General features: G+C 40.3%; 1 protein-coding gene across 2 annotated transcripts in view; it reads left to right on the top strand.

The window, feature by feature from the left end:
* Positions 1-19563, top strand: part of LOC121914042 (protein jagged-2-like) — a 67431-nt gene that overhangs the window by 22182 nt on the left and 25686 nt on the right. For both annotated transcript variants that reach the window (XM_042436998.1, XM_042436999.1), the window contains exons 3-6: positions 1186-1243; positions 10864-11118; positions 12097-12157; positions 19313-19443. In XM_042436998.1, the coding sequence (XP_042292932.1) occupies positions 1186-1243; positions 10864-11118; positions 12097-12157; positions 19313-19443 (505 nt within the window). The remainder of the gene's footprint in view (positions 1-1185; positions 1244-10863; positions 11119-12096; positions 12158-19312; positions 19444-19563) is intronic.

Below are 19563 nucleotides of genomic sequence, written 5' to 3'. Positions count from 1 at the left end.
ACATCAACAGCTGGCCGACTCTTAGGCTTGTTTACTTGTTGTTTAATCAGCTATTTCCTGATCTAAATTGCAGCAAACGTTTATAACTTTTTACTGAATGTTGTAACTTTGTCTCGCTTTTATTCTGGAAGTTTTATCAGCATGTGAAAACGATTGTATAATATCCTCTGTGGCTCTGGAGTCTGAGAAAATAACCCTGATGATGTCATAGTGATGTCATTAGGATATTTTAGACTTGGAAATTTATGACAGAAAGCCTGAGTTAGAAACTGGGCATGTGGACTTGTTAGATGAGAGCATTTATCAGAGAGGGTTTGACAAAAAAGATGCATCTGAGTTGCATTATGGGAAATGTAGGATTCAAGCAAACAAGGCAGGACATGCATGTTAGCTGTCTTAAGGTTAATGTTAGAGAGTTAAATCATTTCTTCTGGCGTTATCTTAGGCTTAGTCTTTATTTGAAGTGAAGCCTGTCTCTGCTGTAATATACTGCCAGTGTTTCCCTCGCCACTTGACTTGAAAGGCCCAGATCCCTGCAGGGAAGGCAGGAAAAATACATAGGAAATCAATACAAAACCACACAAAAAGCCCTCGAGCAAGTTATCAAATCCCTACTAGTTCAAGGGGTGCCGAACTCCCCCGTGGAGCCGAGGGGAAGGCGAAACATCCGCCCTCTGGGATCAATACACAGTCACAGAAAAAAAAAAACGATCGAGTGACGTGACTCAGTACCCGTGACCCAGAAAAATTTTAGCTCAGTCAACCAGATTATCATAAAAAATACCGGACTTATGGAAAATGTGTCGGTGGTTCCCAGGTGAATGTTTTGTTCTCCAGCTGAACAGTGGCTGCGTTTGTTAACTAGCCTGAGGCAGATGGAAGCTAATCAGTGACAGCAGTGTGGGAACAAGAGTTATTTTCCCATCGTTATTCAGCGTTTTAAGAAAAAAACGCGCGTGGTCGAAAGTACTCGTGCGTGTCTGTTTATGAGTGACGGCAGCACATATCTGAGTTTCTGTGTAAACTCCACATGGTCAAGTGGACATATCTGAGTTTCAGCAAGAATGTGTGTGTGTGTTTGTTTCTCTCTCTCTCTCTCTCTGTGTGTGTGTGTGTGTGTGTGCGTGTGCAGTGTTTTTCTATTAGCATGCACTTTGATAACCTCTGCCTCTCTTTCTGTTTCAGCGAGGGTACACTGTGATAGTGGAGGCGTGGGACAGGGACAACGGCACACACAGTAATGGTAAGGATATTCCTCTAAACTGTTTCCAAAGCAGCGTTTAAGAAAATAAAAAAAAAAAAGTTTTTTTCTCCTTTCTCTCCATCCCAAATCACACGCTCCGAGGTTCTCATGAGTATTGTATATTATCTTATTTTTTTTAAGTATCATAGATCTACTTCATGTGATTATGCTCAGTATTTGTTCCATTTATTTGCTTAGCTGGCTGATGACTTTGACTGACCGGTCACACTGCTGGTGATGATGCGTCACAGGCGTGTGACTCTATTTTGATGATTATAATTCAGCTGAGATGCTCATTGTATAGTATACATACATCACAAAGAATAAAAAGTCTAAAGCTTTGAAAGCGCTGGACAGATTGAGCAACACAGTCCTAGAATATAAGAATATGCAAAGCTCTTTTTTTTTCTCATGGGTTACGGTTAGGAAAGGAAAAGTCATCGGGCTATTAGAATAAAATCAAAATCATCCTCTGGGGGGCATGAATGTGCTTGGCAGAGTTTATGGCAGTCTGTCAAGTAGATTATGATGTATCTGGTATTTTAAATTGATATTTTAGCCCAAGGGTCTTTGCAAGAGGAAAGTTCACTCACTGAGCATCCAACAAAGAAAGAATTCATTCTCTGAGGAGCATGAATATCTCCAGTAAACGTTAAAGAAGGTTTTAGACGTCTTGTCGTGGACTTAAATGTTGGACAAGCAGAGTTTTTGACCTGGTGGTGGTGCTAATGTTTGGAAGGTCACTAAAACAATCAGGAATCCTCCTCTGGGGACCATGAATGTTGAAACTAAACTTCATGTCAATTTTGCAAGTAGATGCTCGGATATCTTGCCCCGTAACAAAGTGTAGATCTGATGGACCAAACAGCTATCGTCACCATGAGGCCATTTTCCAAAATTGCTTTTGAGATGTTTGTTCCGGTAGTCTTGGGGAACCGGAAAGCTTTGAATCGATGTAATCGACTTTTCATCCATTCTTCAAATTAAGTTCATCAGTAAAAAGGGAGGTGATAAAAATGTGTTTAGCTTTTCTCAGATGAGCTCCACAATCTGTCTGCTGTCCGTTGGCATAAAAACATGTTATCTTTTTCTCATGAGGACATTTCCTGAAAAGTCACTAATGTTGACTGTGTGAACTGGAGCCAGATCTCCTTTCAAGGCCAATAAGTTTGGTTCTAACCTGCCTGCATTCTCTGGTATACACCTGTATCCTGTTTATACATGCTGCTGTTATCTCTGTGCTGTTATACATATAGATTAATATGTTTTATATTTTTTCTTTATATTATTTGTCCTCACATTTCATCTCTTTCTTGCTAGGAGTTAATTGAAATGACCAACATCAGTTCCATCTCTGTGTGTTCAATACAGAAATATCTCTGGCGGACTTGTTTAGCTTAGCTTAGCTTAGCTTAGCGCAAACTGCTAGCAGGGGAGAAATGGTTTATATTATCTAAGAACTCCAAAGCTGTCTTATTTACTCATTTTAGCGATGTGTGTTTTTAACACGTGTAGAAGTAGAGGACGAGACACTGTCGAGCAGTTGCACAACGACTGTTTCTGTATGTATGCCGCCATGATAGCCTCTGAAACCAACCCAAGACTGATCAGCAAAAGAGACGCAGGAGAGACTTTTTTCATACAAGAGATGTGGAAATATATGTGAAAATAAATATAAAGAATCACTTAATACATATATAAATATATAAAGTTCATTTTTGTCATTAATTTATTTCCTTTGTCACTTTTGAGCCTCCATATACCATTTGGCTTTGTTTCCAACACTCCGTGGGAGAACGATTATTTGAGGGACGTAATCTTTGTGATAAGACAACACAGGATTTGCTTCATTAGATGCTGACTCACTTTCCAAGCAAGTTGATTTCAGGCCAAGATCCTTCATTGACCTCGCCTTTCTTTCTCATACTCACCTCCCTCTAACTCTCCCTTTTTTTTTTTTACAAAAATACCTCCAGATTTGCTCAGGTTTTTGGTATTTGGTTGTGACAGGTCCATAGAAATGCCTAGCTGATATGATACTTTCATGCTATGTATCAGATCTGATCGGTGTTCAAACAGTCAGTTACTATCTTAGCACAAATCTCTGAGCTGTTATCTTCTATTGTAGGAGTTTCCGTGGGAAATATTGCTGAACAGCTACTGTATGTGGGCTCGATGTTAAATGTCAAGGTGTTGAGCTTGTGTGACACAGATCTAATGTGTTGTAACCAGTTTGAGCAGCAAAAAGCTTCATACAATCTAAACTGAGCCCAATCTTATTACTGTCACGTATTAAATGTGTTTAGGTTCAGTCTTGTGCCATTAAAGTGTCTGTGTTTGTCTTTTACTTCAACACCATGATGAAGGCTTTTAGCCAAAATGCGTCGGTGTCAGCCGCAGGACGATTCCTGGACTCATGTCTGCAGTGAGGTGTGCAGATTAAAACTCAGGGAAAGGAGTGAACTTGTATTGGATTGGTACTCTGAGTTGACGTAACAGAATCGGTATTGGGTGTGTGTGTGTGATGATTGATTGGTGCATCCCTCAAAGCGGCTATCAGAACTCAACCCTAACAGCTGCAGCATATTTGATGATAGCATGAAGGACAATAATAAGAAAGCACTGGAAAGAAAGCCAGACCACCAACAGAACTCGTAGATGATATTACACACATTAAAATGAAAGGAACGGGAGATGGTTACTTATCTTTTGTGATTGTCTCTCTGTCAAATCATGTCATCTTCATATTGAAACAAAAAAGCACCGATTAGCCGACTTATGATTGACAGCTAGCTTATTTGTGCTCCTCCACCATCTCTCCTATCTCACCCTCCCGTTTTCTCACCCTCTTCAGGGTCACTGGGACTGTTTTCGGCTCTCCCTCTATATTAAGCCTGCGAAAGCATTGCCTCGTTAAACCATTAATTACATACTGCAGCTCTCTTTTTTTGCCCACCCCCCCCCCATCCCGTCCACCCATCTTTCCCTCTGATGTCTGTCTCCTAATTAGCATCTTGCCAGCTGTCCGGCTACCGCACGCCACTTCATTATCGTCAAACAGCGTGACAGGCTGGCATCCAGACTGCCGTTCCTCGGCCTGGACGGCAGCTCTGGTGGAGGGACACGTTTAAGTCTTCGCTTGCTCGACCACCTGTAGATTTTGACGGTGTGATGACTGGACGGATGTTCAGTGACGGGCAGACGGAGCGGGAGGTGCTGAAGTCTGAACCGCCGTGCCCCCCCCCTCTCTTGTAGACTTGGACTGAGTATTTTGATCACAAGTTTGATCCGTGAATCTGTCAGTGAGTCTTTCAGCAGCCAAGTTTTACCGTCAAAGTGAAACCTTACCTGCTTGCTTACTTATAAGTCACACTGGATAAGCTAAAAATATTAATTATATCTTAAGGAACATTCTCCGTTTATCTGCGACGGGTCAGTGTATTCCTGGAGGCATTTTGGGGATTAAGTGTTTGCTTTTTGCTGTATTTACTTTCACTCATCTGTCTCTGCTTGCGTTTGGGATTTCCTATGTTTTCGGGAGTTACTTTTGACAAAAAGTCAGAGAGCAGGCATGAACCTGTTGCATCCAGCTGTGGGTGTTACGTGCAGATGGAGAGAGCAATACTGATACTGTTGCATAATTAAAGAATGAGTTGTCATCTGTGTTGGGCCAGGTGTGCACAGGAATAAGAATCTAGGGATGTCCCAATCAGGTTTTTGTTTTGCCCAAGAGCCAAATCTGAGTCCTCTGATCGTCTGCCAACACATGTCCCGGTTAAACTATATTGTATTTTCCTATGTAACACGGCTGTTCAGTGCATGTTTGATCTGAAGTACAGTATATAATGTTAGAAAAGGCAAGTTTGACAGTTGGATAGCTCTGCGTTATAAATAACACAACCTGTTTCACATATTCATTAACTGGTTTCCCATGATACTGAGCGTTATTTCCCACAGTATTTTAATACAATACCCATGGGAAGACATTCCTCACTGAGTATCTGCTGTGGCAGGAAGATTTGGACAGAATTTGGGCAGTCTCTTCATCTCCAGCATGAACAACTTTTTAAAGTTTTTTGATACCAGTGCCAGTAAAATATTTGAGCGTAATTTTTCACTTTACAAAAGAAACCAAAGTTCTCAAATGTTAAATGGTGTCGAAACTCAACCAGCCGAAGAGCTGTGCCAAATAAAATAGTCTAAAACTGGCAGAATTTTTTTTTATCAGGAATCATAAATCTAACCAGCTTTCATTTTCTTGATTGTTTTTGATACTCTGTGCCACAGACACATTTCGGTTAGATATCCAGCTTTAGCCGCAATAATAAAATCATCTTTTCTTTTCATTCTTGGTGGTCGTTTTGTCAGTGAATCAAATAATCTAAAAAAAAAAAAAAAAAGATAATAAACGTATTTCGAAGCCTGCACCCAAAAAACTCAACAGTACCTATTTTAGAATAAACAGAAAAAAATCTGAAAAAATATAAAATATTGAATGGTTTTCTGTCTTTATGTGTCAGCACAGACATAGCTAGTTGTGACCCCTCATCACAGGTTATGGCATTAGTGTGGACATCAGCTATAAGCAGTTAAACTAAAAAAATTAGGTTTATCTCTGAGGTTCTTTTCATTTAAAGGAACGAATCCATAAAAAACATTTTGTTTCTTTTTTATCCATTCATTCATTTGGTGATCCCTCAGATATCTGCCTGCCTCTCAGGATAAGTTGGTACAGATGTTATGTGGAAGGATGGATGGAAAAAATAGTTGTTAGAGAACACCTGGAATCAGATGCCAGAGCTGCAGTCTTCCAGTAACAGTGATTCAGCGAAGATAAGCTGGTTGTCAAGGGTGTTACTTTATTTTGAAAGTATCTTTCCTCCAGGTGGTTTAGTCGCCGCACCACCAAACATTTACAGCCATTTCTTGCGCTCTCTGTTATCCTAAAGCAAAAATAATAAACCACCAATGTTCGTAAGATTAGATAAAATTGACCAACATCTCCTGTTTTCACTCTGGATTTGTTTTGCTTGGCGCTCCGGTCAGGTTGGGAAGGGTTAAACACATCAGGACACATAAGGTAAAGTCAGGAAAATTATAATGTGCAAGAAATTGCATTTAATCTATGTTGAAATGCTGTCCTATGATTGCCAAAAAGCCTCTATGATGAATCTTTTTATTTCAGCAACTTGGCACATCTCATCCAAAGAAACACTTCCACCTCAGTAAAGATGTAAATTACCTCCTTTTCATTGCTTGACATAAATCTTGATCATTATATATAATTATATAAGCAGGTTACTACTTTACTTTTCTCATACCATATTTCAATTGTTAGCCTTTGGCAACAAGATATAAATTAGCATCTGACGTTAGTTTTTTCAGTGCAGTTTTCGTGCCAGTGTGATACCTGAGTTTCAGTAACAATTTCAAAACAATACTTTTTCTCATACATTAGGTTTTTTTTCACTTAACAAGATATGCTGTAATGAAGACGCCATGAAAAGAGCAAAACCTACAATGTGTTTGTCCAACTTTCTGACAGAGGCCCTCAGCCCGATGGTTCACGCTGAAGACGTAAATCTTTGCAACAGCTCACAAATAATACTTTTATTTTTAAAACAGGATAAATAATTTCCTGAGGCAGCAGGGCATTGTAGCTGCTAGCAAAAGTTACTCAAACAGGAGGAAACAGTCCATTTGTTTGGGACTATTTTCGGCTGCAGATGGATACACATTTGGTGCTCTAGTGAATGTGACATTGAATTGAAATAAACTACAGTGACCGTGTTCACCATAATGAAGGAACATGTCACCCAGTGCAACGGTGTGGCTCATTCATATGTTTTCAATAGTTTGTGGACAATAATGGAGACATATCAGGCTTTGCTACACACACGGTACTTGTAAGTAGGATCAGATAATTGTTGTATGCATGTAGAATATCACCACACTTACACTTTACAAATGTTTAGAGATGTTACCCTGTATGTTACCCCGCTGTCAGCCCAGTACATACCCAGTATCTGTGGGTCTCTGCCTTCTTCTGAAGTCCCCCCCACTAGCCAACAGTTCACCAGCTCACAGAGTCAACAACAGCCTCTGTGCTCTTTTCTCCTGCCATTTGTGTTTTGTTTTGAAACAGGCGGGGGCTTCCTGAAGCATAAACAGCTTTCACAAAGCCTTCTTTTTCCTGAGGCCTCTTCAACCTGCTGCCCAGACCTGTTAACTCAAGGCTCCAGCAGTACATACTGTAATACAGGGCAGGAAATGCATTTTATGTCCATTTTTGCCTGATAGACAACAATTTACCAGCTGCTTTGAGGAAAAATCCACACCAAAAAAAAAAAGCTCCAGGTTCCTTGTATTTCTTGGAGATTTTGTTGTTTGGTGACAGATTGGCACTTGAACCAGTTATGGCATTTTTAAGGGAATAGTTTGACATCTTGGGAAACATGTATATTGCTAATCTATTAGCTTAGCTAGTTATCTGGTTATGAATCATTTCCTAATGAGACCATATTTTGCATTTTTTTTACACTGTCCATGATTTGGATTGAAAACTTGCTGCTATGATGTGAAAATAAATGTGACCTTTCTAGAAAACATAAGCTGTCAGGTGAAGGAAAAAAAAGTTCAAAGATCATCGCTGTTACAAGCGACCAGCAGTAAAGAGGTCAAAGGTCAAAGCCCCTTAACAAAACTCTTGCATTTCACGCAGCTTGTTGCATGTAAGTAAAAAAAAAACCCTAAAAACTGTCTTTGTTAAAACCAGTTACTCTTAAAATAAAGTCTTCTCTTCGATTATAGACAATCATTTTGCTCTTGACACGATCAGCTGCTCAAATCTGAAGCCCCTTGTTGTTTATGTAAGCCGGTTTTATATGGCCCTCTCTCTTCTGCTCTCCCTAGTAACAACGGCCTCTCTTAGTGTGTCTCCTCCAGAACAGAGGGAGCTCATGATTGGTCTATATTTTTATATCTAATTGCTGGAGATGAGCAGCAGTGAGTGAGTGCCTGGGTGTTTCAGGTGGTGGGTGTGGGACTGAAATCTGTGGCAGTGTGTTAGCGCGCTGTGAGACTCAGTAAATCAGGACAGTGTGAAAATGGATTCTTATCGGATTTTAACTCTTTTTCTGCAGTGTCAAACTTCAGAAGCTACAATGATGATAATAACAGAGGCTACTTGAAGGAATGTGTTTACATTTCACATAGCGGATACGCTGGAGACACAGTAATTCTAATAAAAATAGAAAAAGGTTAAAATTTTATACTAACCCTACACACCTGGAGCAAAATCCAGTACATTTAATCCAGTTTATAGCTGCACCAGGCTCCAGTACAACAGTTCAGTCATTAAGGGAAGAAATCTGATTTAGAAATCAAAGCATTTGTTCATATTTCATTTTCAGAGCTTTAAATTTGAAGCAATTCATCTGTGTAGGTTAAAGTCACATTCTCCTTCTTATAAATGAAAAGTTAAATAAGCAATAAAATAATACATTTAAGGGGTTTTGCTGCTATAGCCTTACTAGGTCTTATATGTATAAGTAGCTTATTGTGGCTAATGTTAGCTTACTTAATGTTACAGAGTCAGTGTACTGACTTAATTACTGCTCTACTTATGCTATTATTAGGCTAGCCTAATAGTAAAATGTAGCCATTAACCGTTTTCATGCAATTGTCATAGTTGTGGCTTTTGCTGCTATAACCTTACTAGGTCTTGTATGTATAAGTAGCTTATTGTGGCTAATGTTAGCTTGCTTAATGTTACCGAGTCAGTGTACTGACTTAGTTACTGCTCTGCTTATGCTATTATTAGGCTAGCCTAATAGTAAAAAATGTAGCCATTAACCGTTTTCATGCAATTGTCATAGTTGTGGCTGTTTAGAAATTATGCTAGTTGTCTGAGGCTAATGTGTTGCTAATAAACATAGGTAACTGCTAGTTTAGCCGTTGGGCTAACTGTTGGTGTCATGTATTTTACACTTTTTCTTTTATTCTTGTAAATTTTCTTGAATCATTACTGGGATTTTACTTCTATGAAGACTTAATGTTGTTCTTTACTGGTAATACACTTTCATTATTGCTTCCAGTCCAGTTCAAACACCTGTCTGCAACCCTCCATTTTGGATGAGACTGGACCAATCTGCAATTTTTTGGAGCATTTTCATTCATGGGAAGGCAAATTTTATGTCCCAGGGGAAAAATTTATAATCAAACAAATCTGAAATGAAACACACTTACACTTACAACTGTTGAGAATATTACTACTAAAATTTACCACAGTTCATCTACCAAATGTCCTTTGTCTGCCAAATAATCTCACACATCGTCTCTGTCCAGTGTAATACACTGAATCTCCCAAATTTGGTGATTCTTAATAAATACAATAAACTGGGATTAAGTGTGCCCTTATGGGGTTGAGAATTTTAAGACCCTGCGGCGCAGTGCTTTCCTCAACCCAGCAAAGAAAAACAACACTACAAGCACTGAAGATGAATCCTTCCTTCCACCTTCCAGCTCTGTCTCATCCGGGTTGCCCTCAGCTCTGGATGCAGCAGCGACAAAGCCTGCGGGGTCACGGTGCTTCTGTTCCTTGAGAACAAGCTAAAGGGCCTTTCCTATGTCGCCCTTCCTCGTCTGTTCCCCGTCTCTTATTATTTCCGGCCTGGCTCCGATGGAGTCAGGGCTGGATATCCTGAGAGGTGGAGGCAGAGGGGGAGGAGAAGAGAAGAGGAGGAGGAGGAGGAGGAGGGGGGTGGGGGGGGTACAGAAAAGCGTTTCACCAAGCAGGAAAAACTGAAAAAGCATTTCGGTTATCAAGTCCTCGCAGACCTCGCTTCTACACCCTCTGTTTGTGCTTGCTTAATTTTCCTATTCTTTTCCCCCTTTTTTTCCTCTTCTGTTTTTTTCTTCTTGCACTTTCTTGGTGGGACAGAGAGGGATGTTTGACCGGAGGTTACACCTTCCCTCTGATGTGTGTTAACATGAGGCGTAGCTCGGAGCCTCATGGACTGTCTAATTTCACTAAACACCGGGGTTGTCGGGTCAAATCCCATAACCGGAATCAGTCCTGCTCCCTGGAATGTCATTCAGAATTTTTGTTGTTTCCATACTTCATTATCTAACTGACCCAAATACTTGACCTGTTGAATGTTGTTGGGCTTTCTGTGGTGCTGAAAAAATAGTCAATTAGTCCATTTTTATTCAATTCATTGCATCATTTTGACGTAATTTATCAAGAAAATGTTTCTCAAATGTAGGAATTTGCTGTTGTTATCATCACTTAGATTTGGGGTTTGGACTGTTGGTTGGACAAAATAAGTAATTTAAAGGGGGATTGATTAATAAAACATGATTAAGAGTCTACAGCTACTCAAGCACAGCAGTCCTCTGAGCTAAATGCCAGTGATAACATGCTCACAGTGACTCTAGGGGTGGCTAATAATCCACTGATTAACCATCAAACATAATCTTTAATTGCAGCCTTTTGTTTTCCTACAAATGATGGAAGTAATAACTGATTATATTATCCAAAGCTTCTTAAGTGAATATCAGAACAGTTAATTCCCTGTTAATTATATGTTTCCGCATTGATTTGTTTGTCTTTGATCCAGATGATGAGCTGCTGATTGAACGCAGCATCTACAAAGGGATGATCAACCCCGGCGAGGAGAAGCAGACGGTGGAGTACAAAAGCTTGATCGCCAACCTCGAGTACACCATCCGTGTGCGCTGCGACGAACACTACTACGGCAGCAAGTGCAACAAAGTTTGTCGTCCCCGCGATGACTACTTCGGCCACTACGTGTGCGATCAGTTAGGGAACCGTGGCTGCATGGAGGGCTGGACAGGAGCGGACTGCAAAACAGGTGAACTATTCTGCAATACATGGGGAGAGGTTTTACTGATTTTAGCTGAAAAATACCAGGTTTTATAAAAACTAAACCACAAAGACTGACAAAAAGCAGTAGAAGGTTATCAGAAGAGTCAAAAATATAACTGAAAACATCAATAAATATGATCTTTACTTAAACAATTAAGAGATAAGCTCTTCTTTTCTTTTCTTGTACCTCAAATTGCTTGATGCAATCAATAAAACTTTAGTAGATTTTACTCTTCTGTTCATCTTTTACGTTTATCACTTTATTCTTTAACTAAAAGTACTATTTATTAAGGTGTTCAGTCATATTTTTGACTCATCTGTTAAGCTTTAACTGCCTTTTTGTCAGCTTTGGGACTCCAACTGCTCAAAAAATGCTTCAAAGTAAAAAAATAAGAGAAAAATATAGAGAAAGTGCAAATGAGCTGCTTCTTAAACAGAAGTCCACTATTTAAGTGGTAGTAGTTTTCTATTACTTACATGATGTATCTCATTTTTACTCGTCTAAAAGTCTAAAATAAATGTTTATGGACATTTATTTTGACTTTATACACAGAGGTTTAAAAAACTCAGCCAGCCATAAAAGAGCACTACACATCAACAATGTTAGTGATCACATGGACGCAGCTTTCTAAGTTTGCCTTCACTTTGCTGCCCTTTTCCCGAGAAGAGGTTCATGGAAGTTCATGTCAAGTAAGCAAGAATTTAAAGAATGTTTGGAAACTATCGTCACTGCTGGAGATATAGAGCCCTTCGACTTTCCATCAGTGACCACGGCAGAGATGCTCTGCCTTCATGAACAAAGAAACACAGGAAATGAGATTTTAATGATTTGATGGTTTTCAAAACAAAGTGCCTGAAACGAATCCAGAAATTGATTGATTTTACAGTTTTAAGTCTGCAGGTGAATCCATGTTTCTCTCACAGGAGTTAACGAGTTCAATTTCACTTTCTCTTTCCCAAAAAGCCATCTGCAAACAAGGATGCAGCCTCCTGCATGGGACGTGCAACGTGCCGGGGGAATGCAAGTGAGTCGCCTCCGCTTTGTTTTTTGTTTGTTTGTTCCACTTTGTTCACCTTTACATCACAGCTGTCAATTGATATAAAATATGATCTTGTTTGGATGGAAACCCTGCATAAGAGCTTGATGAGGATAACAGTAGTGACACAACAGAGTGATGAGGGGTGGAGGTAGGGGGTGGTTGTTGATAACATACCAAGCAGCCTAACCCCCCTACTTCCCCCCCATCAGTTCTGTGAAGTCCCCCCTCCCATCCCTCCACCTCCATCCCTCAGCTCCACTCTGATCCAGAAGCCATTGTTCTGCTTCCTGTTCTAAAGCTGGCCTGCTCCTGCCCGCACACAGAGAGAGAGAGAGAGAGAGAGAGAGAGGCCTGTTTTTTATGCTGTATGTTTCCTCGCTCGTCCTCCTCCAGCAGCAGAGAGGCACTGTGCCCCCCACTCCCTCCCTCACCTCCCTCCCCTCCCCTCCACCCTCACCCCCCCCCCCCTTTCCAATGTCTGTAGCCCACATCACCTCTTCCTATCCTGGGCCTTGTTATGGCTGGCACTCGCCTGGTAGGAAATGTGGATTCCACCCAATGAGTTGGAGACAACAGGCGGGGATGTGGGGGGGTGGTGGTGGGGGGGGGGACGACCTAAAAACACATAATATAGCATTCAAGAACAGAAATATACATCTGTAAATAAATGATATATTCATTGCAATAAGGAAAGTGAAGCTTTTTTATGTCATTCACTTAAAGCACAAATGCTTATCAAAGGAATAGTTTGCTATTTTTGGGTAAAAAAATGAGAAAATTGATTGATTTTGCATAATCACGACTCAACCGCCACTTTATGCAAACAAAGTCCATCCAGCGCAACGCAGCCGGCTCACGAAACTCAGATCAAACTATCAAACTAGGCAGTGCTGAAACATACTTTATGTACTGTTTAGCTGTAAAATGAGAAGGTCAGTAACATGGCCGCCATGTTGAAACCACCAGCCAAAGCGCTCAGTGGTCTGATGCGTCCAGATATGTCATTACTGGATTCAGTGTGTCTGCACCATTACACCCTCGATTCAGATAAAGAAAAGCTCCCCCAAAAAAACCTTTAATGCAGAAAACCTAAGGGATCTCTTTTCCAGGATGGACAGAAATGCAATGATGATGATGTACAGAATAGACCAGATAACAGAATTATACACAGTTTAATATATATAAAAGGAATCTGATCAGGCTAATAGCATTAGCTTAGCTTGAACACTGGAGGCAAGGGGAAAATCTTGCCTGGTTCAGTCCAAGGTTCAGAAATACGTCTAAAGTTCAGTGATTAGGCTAAATCTTGTTCCATACACCAACACAGAGGAAACAACGTGTAAAAGTTGTATTTTTATTGGAGAAATCTAGCAGGGAAAAGGTTTCCCTAATCCCTTACCCCCCGGATTACAGAAACCAGGTTTCTTGTTACTGCAGAAAGCTGAACGTAACCAGGTTACTGAAGTACGTGTGAACGGACTGAATGATGAAGAGGTAGAAACAGGATGAAAACAGTTTACCACCCTCCATAACATGATGGTGGAGGTAGTTACTGCTGAAATACAGACTTTTCTATTTCATTCTGATCAATTTGACCAAATCATTGTTTAAGAGAGGACTTCTTTCCCGTTCACGATCAGCTGATGGATTTAGTTGTTTATATTATGAATGAATGATAAAATGACATATCCTTATCTAAGTGGAGCCTTTGGACCCACGTTTTCAAGGGCTTTTTTTTGCCCACATCAGAGTTTGATTGACAGGTTTTAACAGCAGCCTAAACGAACCAAACAAGCAGATGTACCAAACAGGCTAAATGTGAAAGCACCATAAAACACAAATGAAAACCGTATATAAAAGGAAATTAAAAAAGATGAATGAATAGAAGGGCGTTTGTGACAGTAAAGGGGAAGTGGAAACTGACGAGTGCTAAAGCTTTAGTCAGAGGAAGTGGAGGACATAATTCTGTGGTATATAAATGCTGCTTCTGGGTTTGATAATGAACATTTTCAGGATTATAACTTTGAGAACATTTGGACTGGAAAATGACTGTATTTATAAAGACACACAGTTTTTTTAAAAAAAAATGTTTTTAGTTTTACTCTTTATTCATGAAACACAGAGCTCGGTAACTGTGTTGAATCGGATGCTCCCTAAACACACAGCAGTGTACAGTAATATGACTGCACAGAGGACTATAAGCTTTTTAAAAAAAGGCTGACCAGCAGCAACTATGCGCACAGGAGAGTAAGCAGCAAGGGAAGAGTAGAGAAATTTAGATTTGATTACATGTGGAACCGAACTGTACATTTAGACAAAGTGGAGCACGAGTGCTTTAAAAAGCCAAACTGCTCACACACACACACACACACACACACACACACACAGTGCCAAGTGTTTGGAAATGGTAGGAGAGGAGAGGAGCAGGGTTGGCAGAGGGGAGGGGAGGGTGAGGGTTTTTATACTCAGGCAGGTTTGATTTTGTTAAGATCTTGTAAAAAAAAAAAAAAAAAAAAAAAAAAAAAATGAAGCTGACATTTCTCATTGGAAGATTGGAAGAAAGAGGAACACCCTGGAATGTGCCTCAACATGTGATTTGGAGCTTCATCACAATCAGGAACACACAACCTAAGAGAGAGAAAGAGGAAGGACGGATACAAAGAGAGAAAGAGGGCTTTGTTGTTGTTTACTTGATTATCGATGAGACATAGATCACATTAACCAGTATTGACATTTTAATAACTACAGTGTAAATGTACGGGGATTAGCTCTACTGCTGGTTTGCACTCAAAACTGATAAAAAATATACAACTAAAAATAACAGAAAAAATACAACACCTACACGATTAAGTAATAATTAGGGGAAAATAAAAGGAAGTGTATGACTCAGGTTGGGTTATTTCCAATGTAACATTTCAGGAAGTGTATATTAATGTTTATTTGCTCTCTGGTTGTGATGGTAATCCTCTGCATCCACTGATAGAAACATAACATCCAAGAAACTTCTTTGTAACAAATAAAATGAAGCAGAAATGTACCTTCCATCCAGGTTCAGGTCTCAGATGTAGCAGTACCAGTAGTGTTCAGTCGGGTTGGGTCTGAAACACAGGAACCAGGTGTTGGTCTCGTTCACACCTCTAAAGGAAACAGTCAGAGGATTAGACAGGTTGTAAACAAACACCCAGATTAGCCAACTTTATTAAGAAGAAACAAAATCTAAAGGTAAAATTATTACCAGAGTTGTAATCATCCGTCAACTTTAACCTTCTATATTTACCGTAAGAGATAATTCCCAACATTTCAGGTGTTCTCATTTATGCTTTCACCTCCAAATAAGTGGTTTAGATCATCTGGATAAACAGAAACTGCATCGTCTCATCCGTGTTTTTATACAACTTAAATTTTTAAAAAGATGAAACAACAGAAGAAAACAGGTGTGTTACAATCAAGTAATATTTCGAGAATACTGTATTTGATGTTGCCATGTTTCCAGATTTCAACAATCATTTTGACGAGCATGATCATATTAGATAGAAAACTACAAAAGTAAGACCCGAGACCCCGATCATCTTTTAGGTAAATAGTATTATTTACCTAAAAGGTGTTTGGGTCTTGGTTTGGGTCTTCTTTATGAATAAATGAAGGTAAATTTTATATCAGACAAAGTAAAAGAGAGATATGAAGTAGGAAAAAGAGAAGAGGAGAAACAGAGACTGAAGGGTTAAAGACAGAAAAGCACTGAAGAGAAAGAAGGAGAGAGAAACAGGAAAAAAAGTCTCAGCTTGGCAGAGGAAAACTAAAAATGTGTGTTTGGTATCTTGTTTCTTACACACAGCGCATTCACAACCTACGCTCCCTCATGTGACACTACTAAACATGTAGCTAGGCAACAGCAGGCTAAGTCCGTCCGCTGGATTTGGGCGCGAGGCTCGCCTGTAAATAATTCAGCACACACACATACACACACACACACACACACACAGCCCCCTCTACCTCTACCCCTGCCCACTGTCCCGTCCTCTGGGTGTGGTTTGTCTGAGGGGGCAGCAGCGGGGCGGGGGTTGTGGGCAGGCGGGATATTTTCGGCTACGGCTGGCCCCCGCGGCCCCTTCCATTGATGGGGACGGCAGCAGCAACCCGCCGACAGGGCTTGTGGGTAATGCCACCCTTGGCCTGCGGCTGCCCGAACCATTTCCCTGCTCTCCCACACTGCAGCCAGACAGACTGTCCACACTGCCACCGCTGCTGCAGGGCAGCGCCGCTGACCGCAGCGCCGGACAACACCACATACTGTAGTAAACAATACACAGCACTGTCACTCTCTCACACACACTCATACACACAAACACACACACACACACACACACACACACAAACACACATAACTGAGTTTCACTTACCATGCGAGATCAGATTAAAATTGTTGGGGTCGTGCGTGCAGATGAAGGCGCTTCAGCTCAGAAATTGTGCATGAAGCAAAACTTGTCGTGCGTGTTTTTGCATAACCATAACTCGGTTCTGCATTTTTATGATGTGAATCTTTGATGATCACTATCTTATAAATTCCAAGCTCACAATATGTGTTTTAAAGGTGCTGAATTCTTCTGCCTCTTATATGTATGAAACCCCTCTTTAAAGGGGAGATTATCCACACCGTCTCTGGGAAGAGATGTTGCTGTAGAAATGTAGGTTTTCAATGATTTAATATTTTACTTATATTGCGTTTGGAGGCAGAAATCTCAGAGACGGATATCTCAAAACCTGGACAAATAAAATCACAACTGACTGTATGACTAGATTTATTTATTTATGAAGTAGAGAACACATAAATTCACATCAATATGCTGTAAATGTAACAGATAAAGCAAATTTTCAATGCTTTGTCAGGTCGATGTTCCATATTAAAAGTAACAAACACTGCTATTTACACTACTACTACTGTACTTTTTATAATCTGGGTGAAGTGACCCTTTAAAAAAATTCAGTTAAACTTATAGCAGTTCCTCATATTCTTCAAAAACATCAAAATTTGTCCAGTGTGTAAGATTTGGTCTTGTTTGAAATGTTTTGATAGTTTTCATATAAAAACCAAAAGTTTTCAATACCTTAATGTAAGAAATAAGAAAACATTTCTGCATAAAAACCTTTTTTCATCTTAGTAAAGAGGTCAAAGTTCACTTTTGCCTAAATAAAATACAGTCTTAGATTAGCAAAACCAGATCTGACTAGACTTTGGATGCCAACTTTAGGTTCATGACCATTTTTGATACTCAGAACCAAAAAAGGGATGGAGGTTTTAACTCCCTGCCGTGCCAGCAAGGTGTCTGTCACTGTCCTCAGCTACTCAGCGTACTACAGCACATTACAGAGCAGTATATCACTGCTAGTAGAAGTGTTTGGTCGGCATCCATTTTGAAGTGTTTGTGAGCCTGAGTGGGGGGGAAGGGTGGTGGTGGCGGTGGAGGGAGGGGGTGTAGTTGGTTCCTAAAATAGCCCCCCCGACGGAGAAATGACAGGACAGGTGGGGCAAGGTTACCGCTGGCCTTGGAATAACAGAGTGCTGCCATAAACCAACAGATTAGCTAACCCTCCGCTGGCCTCCCCTTCGAGACGACGACTAAACCTGGTTCCACAAACTCCGCTCGCTCATTCCAAGTTTGACCTCGACAGAGCTCACGACACAGGAAACAGAGGGCTGAGAGAAGACATGCAACACACACACACGACACATGTAGAGAAATGCAACAGCACGCAAGAAAACACCTCCTCCTCGAGTCTGTGATTGAGTCCTGAAAGCTCTGAAACATTTAGTTGAGCTACACGGAATCACAACTGGTATAATTGATTAATCATTTACTCATTGAAGCTTATCAAATGTGAGAATTTGAATTGTAAATTGACTGTCGGTTGGATAAAACAAGCAATTTAAAGATGTCATTTTGATCTCTGGGAACCTTAATCTCTTACTAAAGGATGTTTCAGCTTAATTTTAATACAAATAAAGTTTTTTCAGGTAAAATCATGTTTAAATATCATTGATTCAAGCGCAGCATCCTTACAAATTCTCTCTCGTTTCAAGATACAGACGCTCATTTCTAGTAAACTCTTGCACAAGTTGATTTCTATTGAGATATTCATACTGCATAGACAGATTTTTTCCCCATCTATCTTAAGAAAAAGGTTTTTAGGACAGATACATAAACATAAATGCATGAGTGTGCTGTATAATAGGACACATGAACACACACACACACACACAGCTCTGGAATGTCTCCTGGCACTGTGTGTCCGAAGATTATTAGCCGCAACGAATGTGTCATTCACCTTGATAAAGACGTTCTGTCCGGCAAATTTCTGCTGTGACACTGAGCTGCGACTCCGCTGTGTTTTCTAAACCTTTAAACTCTACATGTTGTCCTGGTTGTACAAATTCTTCCCTTTCAGATGATTCAGATGAAACAGTTAAAAGTGTTTTCCCTTTTTTTTTTTTTTTTTTTGGCACCTGCAGCATCCTTCGTTCTTAAGAGAGTGGGGGGGGGGTGGGGACATATAACTGGCACGTTGCCCGACATCAAGCGCTCCTCAGTGTGTTCACACATTGTAAAAAAGTATTAAAGTACTTGTTTGTTATCACTACGTTAACTATCGCTGTTCTTCATGGCCAACTCCCTCTGCGTTATGAAGTGCATCTGTGTGCCTGATATTCCCTCAGGCTGGAGCTGTAAATAAGAACACATTCTCAGTGTGCTTGTGAAATAAGAGGCATTTATTTTACCGAAAAATCTACTCAGCCACTGTTGCACCCGCTGAACTCTGTTCCGTGTATGCTGTTATTTGATTAGCAGCGCTGGCACGAGCGCTCCGATCTTTTACTGAAGATAAATTAACAATAAAATACTTAAAAAGAAAGTTTATCGAATTAAAAGAAAACAAGTCAAATTCACAGAAAGAGAAGACTACGGTTTACAGTTTTTAGGGTTTAATGTTCTCTGATCATTCTAAGAAAGGAAAGAAAGTTGGAAGAGAAGAAAGGAAGGAAGGAAATAAGAAAAACAGAACACAGAAGGACAAGGCGTACAGTTTGTATTACTGTTACATAACTATAAAAAGTAATAATCTTCTGTGTCGTGTGTGTTGCAGGTGTAACTACGGCTGGCAGGGTCCCTTCTGTGACGAGTGTTTGCCGTATCCCGGCTGTGTCCACGGTACCTGCGACGAGCCCTGGCAGTGCACCTGTGAGAAGAACTGGGGAGGCCTGCTTTGTGACAAAGGTCAGACGCCCGAAATATGTTTTTATCGTTTATTCTGCTGCACTTTATTTTTCCAGAAAACACAACTAAGCCTTAAATCAAAGGGCAGCTGGACTTAAAGACATTTCACCTCATCCAAAA

The sequence above is a fragment of the Thunnus maccoyii genome, chromosome 16 (genome assembly GCF_910596095.1).
Source record: "Thunnus maccoyii chromosome 16, fThuMac1.1, whole genome shotgun sequence".
NCBI classification, from domain to species: domain Eukaryota; kingdom Metazoa; phylum Chordata; class Actinopteri; order Scombriformes; family Scombridae; genus Thunnus; species Thunnus maccoyii.
The sequence above is the reverse complement of the archived record's forward strand: the minus strand, read 5'-3'. Positions and strand labels throughout refer to the sequence as shown.